At 42.5% G+C, this 10,158-nt stretch overlaps 1 protein-coding gene and 1 long non-coding RNA gene across 7 annotated transcripts in view; both read right to left on the minus strand.

Moving 5' to 3' along the window:
- Positions 1–553, minus strand: part of LOC109292104 — a 21,349-nt gene extending 20,796 nt beyond the window's left edge. The window contains exon 1 of the long non-coding RNA XR_002096041.1: positions 418–553. This is a non-coding gene — a long non-coding RNA (uncharacterized LOC109292104). The remainder of the gene's footprint in view (positions 1–417) is intronic.
- The window catches only part of FAM19A5 (family with sequence similarity 19 member A5, C-C motif chemokine like), an 854,206-nt gene extending 844,054 nt beyond the window's left edge, over positions 1–10,152 (minus strand). For all 6 annotated transcript variants that reach the window (XM_019509361.1, XM_019509360.1, XM_019509359.1 and 3 more), the window contains exon 1: positions 9,907–10,152. In XM_019509361.1, coding sequence (XP_019364906.1) covers positions 9,907–10,018 — 112 coding nt within the window. In that variant the 5' untranslated portion in view covers positions 10,019–10,152. The remainder of the gene's footprint in view (positions 1–9,906) is intronic.
- Positions 10,153–10,158: the final 6 nt, after the last annotated feature.

Genomic DNA, 10,158 nt, shown 5'->3' on the forward strand with positions numbered 1-10,158 from the left:
TTCAGATCAGGACTATCTAACTTCTCAGCTGCTGGGGGCAACATGTTGCCTGAGCCACAGCTTAGACTGCACAGACTGCACTAGCACAAGCCACAGGCCCTCCTGGCTGCATGCCACATGGGCCCCCCAGCCTCTCCCTCAGCTCCCCAACTACAGGGTCCCATACTACACAGGGGTCCCAGTATGTGTTCTACGCCATGCTACACTGCACGGTCCCTTTGGGTCGGGGCAGGAAGTGGAAGCCCGAGAAGAGGTGGGAATTGGAGACCCTGGATACTACACATTGAGAATCTGAATTAGCCTAGAGATATACTGCACACATACAAAATGGGGGTTATTATCTAAACTACAGTTGTGCAGAGAAGGATCTGTATGTTATAGTGGACCATAAACTAAACATGAGTCAACAGGTCATACTGTTGGCTACAAATGTCCAACTCAGGATCCTTGAAATTCTGGTTTATTAGGCGGATTGAAACACTGTAATGAAGTCAAATCATAAATCTTGGGGCTGGTCCCATCACACACACACGCACACACACAGTTGGAGATCAAGAGGGTGCCGCCGAGGGTTACTTTTCACTGCTTTTTATCTGTCCTTGGCAGACTTTGGTGACTTCCCAGTTTTCAGGTTTGCCCATTCCAGGGGTCATTGACCCTCGTGGGACTTCCCCCTTGGTGGCTACTTGATGGCATCTGTCAGCCCCAGGGGTCGTCCTCATGTACATGCAGGTTTGGGAGTCTGTTGATGACTTTTGATTAATCTACCGCTGTCATGAATAGGGCTCTGGGAGCAGTCGATCTGGAGATATTCAGCCCCGAAAGTTGGTCCCAAGCATTGATTAACTCAGACGGGGGCTTCTAGTGAAGTTTAGAGAATTCCCAGTTGCTACATTGTCTCCTATTGATTTCTTCAATTGGTTGATCTGCGGTTTCTATAGGTGTTAATCGCCGCTTGTTCCTGCTACTGTGTTACTGATTCACTCCCTTTTTCAGGGGCCTGCCTGATACAGGGAAGTGGGGGTTTGATTCCCGCCCTTGTTAACATTGTTACAGTGTATAACTTCTAAAACTAAAACACATTTAGTTAAAAGGTGAAGAGTATAAAATATAAGCTACAAGAGTACTGCCATGGCACACAAATAGATAAAAATGCCAAAATACAAGGGGAGACACAAAATACACACATACAAACTTTAAAACACAATTCCTTATCTTATAGTGAAAGAAAGAGGAAGGAGGAAACGGTATAAGAGGAGAAACATATCCAAAGGGGAAAGCAAATGCAGGCAAGAGGAAAAGGGGGCTTTCTGCTACAATACCACTAGAAAATGAAAACACCGGACTGAGGCCATGTTCAGACATGCATCTGTAGCACTCCACGTGCCACAGCACTTTGACATACCACAAAAATAAAGGGCTATGGGTATGCAGATGTTCAGAGCCCCCTGGCTACAAAGTCGTTGCAAAGGCAGGCTCTGCAGCCAGGGGACAATAGGGTGGGGAGCTCTTCTCTACCTCCCGAAGGGAGAGGAGCCTGTCAGTCTTTTCCACCATTGATCAGTGTATCCTGTCCCACACTGGGAAGGGGGACTGGGCAGGCTGTCAGTGATCAGCAGCAGCTGCTGCAATTAGAGTAGTAGACCCCAGTCCCAGCCATGCAACAGCTGTGCTCCTTGCAGGTGAGCCTGGTCCTGTACTCACTGTGGGGGGGATTTAGGAGCTATGGGCTGTCACTGAGCTTGCTGCAGCCACTCTTCCCCAAAAAGGAGAGAAGGAAAGAGCAGAACACTGTGGGATGCTGGCAAGTAAAAGACCCACTGTAGCACTACATGTAACTTCAGATGTCCTCCTACATTTCTATTGTGCTCTGGCCATTTTTGGAGCACTATAAGGACACACAGTGTTACAAATATAATGCCTTCACATGGTCTGCCAGGAATAACCAAAAATATCATATATAAGACATGTGAAATGATCCTTCCACTCTAATCAGCAGTGGTATGGCTTTAGCTCAAGGTAATGATCACAAAATCAGCTTCTCCCATCTTCCCTCCCCCTCATGTGCAGAGTTCAGCTAGTCACTATGGGTGGCTATACACATGCTCCAGGGTGGGGGGTGGTTAATTAGACTAAAACATCCACAGCATCTCATGTATTCAGAGTCCCAGATTTCAAAACAGTGGTGAGAGTGCTTTGCTCAAAGGAGCTCGCCCATCACCATTTTGAAATACAGAGTGCCAAGTACATGAGATGCTACAGCATGCTAGATTGTTCTGATCAGAACGCTCCAACAGGCTTGATTAATCAAGTCTGCTGTAATGCATCCTAATCAAAATGAGTTGGAGCACATGTAAAAGTGCCCTATAACCCTACATTTTTGGTGTTGCAACTGTCAATCCTTACGGATCACGGTGTATGCACGGGTCATCCAGACCTTCAACATATATGCCTAGCCAGGACTTTTGGAGGAGTGGAGGCTGCCCAGACCTTTCATCCCCCTGAGACTGAAGCCAAAAGCCAGATGGAGCCCAGGCATTTGGTGCTTCCATGGCTGTAGTTATATAAGCATCAGGGAATTGAACCCAGATCTCCAGAGTGGCATGCTACAGTTCTACCACTGAACTACAGGGGACTCCAATCCTCCATTTTGATGTGTGAAAATAAGAAATAGGTCTAATCCAAGCCACTACATTCCTTTGCAAAATGAAATTCTATGTTGGATATTATGACCTGAATTTTAGCTGAATGCTCTCTCCAGGATACAGAAAGTATATAGCACGTATTTGCTAGTGATGCTACAGAAAAGCTACATTTTGAATAAGGTGAACTGATCTGAACAAGATGTACCCTTGCCCATTCATAGTTCCCATATTAATCATGTTTAATATAGTCAAGTCATTGCTAACATCAGTTCAGTCCTGCAGTTGAAGTTGGGAAGAACTGAGAATATCTAATTATTATTATTTCTTACAAACAGTATTTGTACCTTGATTTCCCTGTTCAATTTTATTTGGCTGCCTACATGAATTCAAAGGCTTAGGTCATGCTGGAGCTAGGAAGTTAACCTAGTCAAGGGAGGAAACAAAGACCAAAAGGTAAGGCAGCTTTGGTCTTGCACATACAAGGCACTTAAAAAAATAATGGATCTCCTATTTTCCAGCCAAAACCAAGTTAACAGACTTTATTTTGCCAAGAAAGAGCCCAAAAGAGCCTGTTACTTTGTAAGTAGGTGCTCTTGACTATATGGGGAGGAAAAGATTTCTTTATGAACCTGAGGCTGATGCCAAGAAAAGGAATCCTGTCCACTTGCTGTTGCCCCATGTTATCAAGTCTGCATAGATATCACAGATGATTTCCAGATGCTGAGAGCACACTCTGCCACTGCACTCAGGCATGTCATGTCATGAAGCACCTGGCCCCTGGCATGGAATCCAGAACTGATTAAACATTTGTCTTGTGCGGAGTTAAATGTCTTGAAAACAATCCAAATTATCTGCATTTTCAGTAATTAGCTTCTGAAGAGTTAACAAATAGGAAACCCTAAAGAAGAAAAGGGTGAGTCATAAGTCTTGGCTGCCTGGCTGGGGGCTGTAAGCAGTCACCTTCTTCATCTGGGATGCACAATCAGGAACTCTGTCCTAAAACCAAGGACCTAGAACCATTCTTTGGGAGAATGATACACAGCTCACATTTCTTGTAATACATGGCTGTCAGAGGAGGAGCTGTTTATGGTGCTGACTTTTAATATCTTAGTGCAGGGGTGTCAAACGCATTCCACACATGGAGCTGGATGAGGGGCACATGGCCAGTCTGTGGGCCACATCAGACCCACAGATTGGCCCCACGTGCTAGATCCAGCCTGCAGGGCTGGTCCAATGTGGGCATGTACATGCTGCTTGCAGCACAGCTGCCAACCCCAGCCAGCTGCACGCATCACATGCAGAGTGTGCTGGCCCCAGCCCTGCAGTGGCTCATGAGGCTGATCCAGCCTCTTCCCACCCCACATCTTGAGCATGTGCTGACTGCACTAGACCTGCTCCATGGACAGGATCCCAATGGGCTCAATCCAGACCAGCCCTGGATCGATGGCACAGGGAAGGTCCCACAAGGGTGCTGCATGTAGAGGACAACCATATGTCCCAGCTTGACCAGGACAGTCCCAGATTTCACAGGCTGTCTCAACATCCCTGCTCTTGGAGAAAATTGAAGCAAAAATCCCTACCCACACATGCCTGGTTCCTGAGTCAAAAGCTGGACACATGTGGCCAGGTGTGGGCCAATCCAGTACTTTTGCTGCTCCCTGGTCCAGACTCTGCTGGGCTGTAAGTGGAGTCACTTGCCCAGTAGAGTGCATAGTGTAGGCTTGTCCAACATACGGCCCGTGGGCTGCCAAGTGGCCCTCCAAGCTGTTTTCTGAGGCCCAAGGTGCTGCGACGGGAAACAAAAGTAAATACTGTACTTTCGTTTCAGGGGGGTGATGCGATACTGCTTCCTGTGAGGTCTTTGAATATGGCTCACCGGCCCACTGGGTGATAACTAGTTCGTGATCTGGCCCCACATTCAAAAAGGTTGGATACTCCTGGTATAGAGGAAGGAGAAACTGTGGGATCACTGCCCAGACCCACTGTGCTACATGCCATGTAGCATGAAGTAGATTTTGACAGATTCTGGTTAGAGAACATCACTGAGCATCTCTGCTCTTATTTAAAACAGGATATATCTCTACATCTGTCCTGCCCCTTCCCCACTCCAGCTCGACCTTCCAGTTACCTGAATGCAGCAGTGCTTCCTTAAGGCATTTGAAGAACTTGTTAAAAGGTCACTAAACAAGTTGGGGGTGGGGGGGCAGAGGGAAGGGACATAGAATACGTCATTAAAAATAAGGAAAAAACATGGCTTCCCATATCTAGCGATTAAAATCCAGACAGCAGATCATCTGGACAGATTACAAGGTATTTGGTCACATAACATTCGCAATGTCAGTTTGGTGCTATGTCTGACAGGTGGTATTTTGTAGAGGTCATTAACTTTAAAGTGCTTTTTTAAAAAAAACAGAAAAGAACTCTCTTAAAAAGGAGCAGCTGTGATGCTATATAAAGAGATGGAATTTTTAATGGCTTGATTTTCTTTTTTAATGTCATAAAATCATGATCATCTCTTATTTTATCCATAAACTTGACCAAAAACAGGCTGAATAACATGAGTTGATCTATGCTGCATTTATTTGCTCTTTCGAGTTTGGGAAAGAAATACAAACATACTAAGTCTTGCAGTAAACAAGATGGTACTATAAACTGATTTTACAGATAAAAAACCCACCACCAGCAATCCAAGTTATATGAGAGAGGCAAATCTGAATAACAAGAGACTGGTAATGTGAGCTAGGAGACCTTCATTCATAGGTCTGCTGTCTGTATCGGACATAGGTCAGGAACAAACTTTTGACAGTTGTTCACTGGTTTCTGCAGTGAGACTTGTCAGTTTCTCCCCGGTACTTAGTGGAGAGATGTTCTGATTACAATTCATATTAATTGCTGGCAGTCTGAAAATATGCATCAAGAAATGGCTGGGACAGTGCTTGGATGGTATCCTTTTTTAAGTTAAATTAATTTCCTTTCACAAGTGTTAATTTACACATTTTTCCTTTTTAAAAAAAGATTACCATTCAGAAACCAAAACATCCAAGATCCTCTGACCTTCATTTTAGTTCAGAAAGTCATTACTGTTTCTAAGGTGCTACTGGAACTGCTTGTACAACATCACACTTTTTTTAAACATAACCTTATAAATACACCTGAAAAGTCTAAAGAAAATAGATATGGTACTGTCCCTGAGTGCTGCACATGCAACTACCATTTACTAACTAATCCATCATTATGATTTGGTTATATTGTGTTCAATAAAAAGAACAATAATGCTTTAACAGGATGTTTCTACTTTTCACTTGTCTTTAGTATGAAATAAATTGTATTTGCATTTACAGTGCAGAGATTTGCTCTGTTACAGTGAACAGTGGTGACTCTGGATTTTTTGTTGCATTAATTATCTCTTTTCCAAATATGCAATTTACAATAGACAAAAAAAGCAAACTTTTAACATTTTGATAGTGTTTTTAATATACATCTATTTTGTATTTCCTATTATTACTACAATATATTTTTAAAAAAATCTACTGCACCAAAGAAGGAACATTCCATTTTCATCCTTCTTTTGCTTATGCAATAACACTAGTGAAGTCAAAGAATCTTTGCTGCAGCAACAAAGCTAATACTGAACCATACTTTGTTTAAACACCCATCACTTAAGTATAAAAATCACATCATGTAGAGACACCTCAATATTTACAACTGATAGAGCTTAAATACATACATCCAGACTTCATTCTGTAGTGCCAAGAACACGTCTCTTTCAGCACATTGCCTTCAAGTCATAGAACGTTCACTCAAATTAATTAATTTTTCTAACCCAAAAAAAACAAAAACCCCACAAGATCCCATCTGTATTTTTTCATTGTCTGTACTCAGTATAACCTTATAGTATAGAAGTGTTAAACTTGGACAATTCACATCAAGTAGTTTTCTCCAGTCTGCTACTTTTCATTAGACAGATTTGACAAATCTGGGGCTAAGTGCCAGGAACCCTCAACTCCAATAACATCCAATGGCAGTTGAAGGTACTCATCACCTAGCAGGATAATGTTTTTCATTTTTTTAATGCTTATTTATTGTCTCTAACTAAATGAATTCCTTAGTATTGGTTACGATATAAACAGTCTTACATAAGCACACTATTTTTACCATCTCATGCTTGCCTTACTTTTTTCCCTATTAAGCACCTACAACCGTAACTCAGAACATTTCTCCTCGGGAATGGAGAATTACAAGAGTTTATCACTATAGCAACTAACCTAATTGGCAAGATGCAGGTCTCTCTTCAACCATAGGATGGAGCCACTATCCCTAAATATAATCTAAACATTTAGGGAAGAAAAAATGGTCAGGTTACCCATGATATTGCTTTAGGAATTAAAAAAAATAAAAGTCTTATTGACTGTACAAGCATATCTTCAAAGCTCTTTGTAAAATATATGGTAACCTGGCAAACTAAAAAGCTTATCAGTTATCTTACACTAACACTTATCAGTTGCTCCTGCTTAAAAAAAAGAGAGATGACTGTCCTAAAGAAAAAAATACATTTGCAGCAATAAAAATCCTCAACTAATGTGAGAAAAACAACATTCATACAATTATGTTGTGAATATACTTTGTCATTCTGAACAGACTGCAAAGGCAAATGAGCAATGCAGGCAGAACAATTTACATTTGCATTTATATGTTTTTACAATAATATAAAAACTTCTGGCTACATTGGAACTGCACCTTCAGGGTACAATTAATATATACATCAATACAATTAGCAATATAAATAGTTCTTTGCTATTCTGAGAAAATAAATATTGCTCTTATTAAAGCTATTTCTAGCAAAACTGTGCACCGATATTTGTGTAATATTCCTTAACTGAAGCCAGAAGGGAAAGAAAATGTGAAGGAACAGATTACAGCACAGTAAGGTTTTTTAAAAACATGGTGGGGGGCACCCACCATAAAACACACCACGTAAACACTATTAGAACTTGGCAAGTCTTGTTATGCTTTTCTGAAGGGAAAAATGAAAATGGGAAAGATAGACCTCCCTCTTTAATAAGTAGAGTAACATAGGAGAAAGTATGACTAAATCTTTATCAATTTTTAAAGATTTAGCATAGATATTTTAAAGGAAAAGAGTATGTTGCACTGTTCCTAGTATTCCTGAGCATCCTTTTTTTCAGGCAGGAACATTAACAGTTCCTCAAGAACTGGAGCAGTCATACAATGTAAACGATACTTCATAGACATTTGAAATTGCACCTTCAGTCATTAAATCAGGGAAACACAATATAAACAGTGGAGTGATTTGACACAGCATATTTTAGGCTGCCTGGGTATGTTCAACACTACACAGCATGAAAAATACACAGCATGTTTGAATAAATAACACTATCTAGTATAAAACTGGCTGTCAAAATTAGGGACGTTCATTTAAACACACCAAGAGATTGTCTTCACATATCAGCTAACATTTGCCTTGTTTAACACCAGTAAGCAATGCTGAAAATAAAAAACTGAACAAGTAGTAAACAACAGAACTGAAAACAGAAACTCCTCCCCTCTACCCAATCAGACAAAAAAATTCAATCTTTTCTCATCAATACATATGACTTCTACAAGAGCTGCTGGGGCTTACTGTTACCCTGTTACTAGGCACTGTAAAAGAAGTCTTATCTAGCAAGTCTGTAACTCTCCAGAGATCTGCACTTTAAAAGGAATTTGTATGGCAGCTAATGCACATTTAATAAAATAAGATCCAGCTGAATTCTCTTTACACTTTAACTAATCACCTTCTAATATACATTTATTGATTATCAGATCACTTAATTCCCAGTGTATTAAAACAAATTCTGTTAAATCTCAATAAGTTGCTTAAGGTACCGGTAATGTTTATGAGCAAACTGAATACTGATTCATGTACAAATTAGCCCTGATTAAAAGGAAAGTGTGTTTTACGTGTTTTTTTAACAAGTCATTAAATTCAGAAGGTATAGGATTATAGCAAACGCTTACAAAAAAATCCACCTTATGATTTAGAAGCCACTGTCACCCCTAAAACAGGGTGAATGAAGGTTGTTTGTGCACATGTAAAGTAGTGCATTAAAGGTTCTTTTAGTTAACTGCAATCTCATTCCAGAGGAAACTAAGGAATGGGAAATGTCATAAGGTTAGAGAGAACAGAAGAGAGGGTTGGTAAATGCTATAGGCAAGCTTTTTAAAACCAGAATCCATTTCCTTTTCATCATAACCTACACCCATTGTAGCCCAACATGACAAGCTTTGTGCAGAGTCTGTACATTAAAGTGAATGAAAGGAAGAGTCGCATCCCATAAATTACGGATCCCAGACAATTCAAGTGATGAATCCTTGGAGAAAACAGCCTAGATTCACTTTTGGCATTTCGAGTCATGTGGGTACTCCTGAATGCACTGCATAAGGTCATTACATAGAAACTATTTCCTAGCTCTGCTGCTGAACAGCTCAGTCTCAGACTGGTGACAATTTTGACTTTCTGCAAAGGAGGTGGTTATACGACACAGTGCTCTCAAGAATCATAGCTTTTCCAGCAGCCAAATCAGGCCATGTTCTCACTGTTAAAACCTGATAATCATCTGGGCAAAAAAAATAAATAAATAAAAATAAAAACAATAATAATCTGCAACGCTACTCACAATCTCAGTTTCTATCAGTACTGGACACCCCGGTTGGAGGCACTTACATTTCAGTAAGAGAATTTTGTCAAGTCTGAAACAAACCAGTCTGAGAGTCAAGGGCTGGTCTACCAGACAGCTGGAAAAGCAATGGCGTGTCTATAATATGCTGCTGAGGTCATGCTAGGGAAATCCTGGGGTTTGTTCCAATGCAGTTTCCCAGGCAGAAACTCACACAGGAGCCGGCTGATATTAAGACATCTGTCACCGCACTAAGTATCTGCTCCCTCAAGGAACCGACCCGACACGAGCCAAGCAGCTCCTCTTCCCAAAGTATGGACGGAAGTGGGCAAAAGTTGGTGGCACTGAACAAACCTGCGAACCGCTGCTGGCGCCGGGGGGGAAGAAGCCAAGTTTGCTCGTGACCATGACACTGCCCAGGTGGGACGCAGCCCTGGAGAGCTCGGGGACGCTCTTGAGAACCACCCCCAGGGCTAGGGGCGAGCAGGGGCAGCCCCCAAGGAGGGGGGGGTACCCGCCTGCTCCCCAGGACCGCGACACCTGGCAGGGGCTGCGGTGCGGGCTCACCCACCCCGGGGACTTACTGCAGTAGGCGATGAGGAGGCTGGCCAGGATCATGACGGCCCAGAAAGTTGAGGACATGCTCGGCAAGGCGTTGGCATCTTTCCTCCGGCTTCTCCTGGGAGAAGGAGCCATTGAAGCCACTTGCCCGGGCGAGCTGGAGAGCGAGAGGCGCGAGGGCGGCGGCAGCTTCAGCAGCAGGCGGCTCCCGCGGGCCCCGGCCGCCGCGCTCCACGTGTAATCCCAGGGAGCCGCGCCATCCTCCCGGCTCAGCG

This window comes from Gavialis gangeticus, unplaced genomic scaffold, assembly GCF_001723915.1.
Source record: "Gavialis gangeticus isolate Ggan-Ray unplaced genomic scaffold, GavGan_comp1, whole genome shotgun sequence".
NCBI lineage: Eukaryota > Metazoa > Chordata > Crocodylia > Gavialidae > Gavialis > Gavialis gangeticus.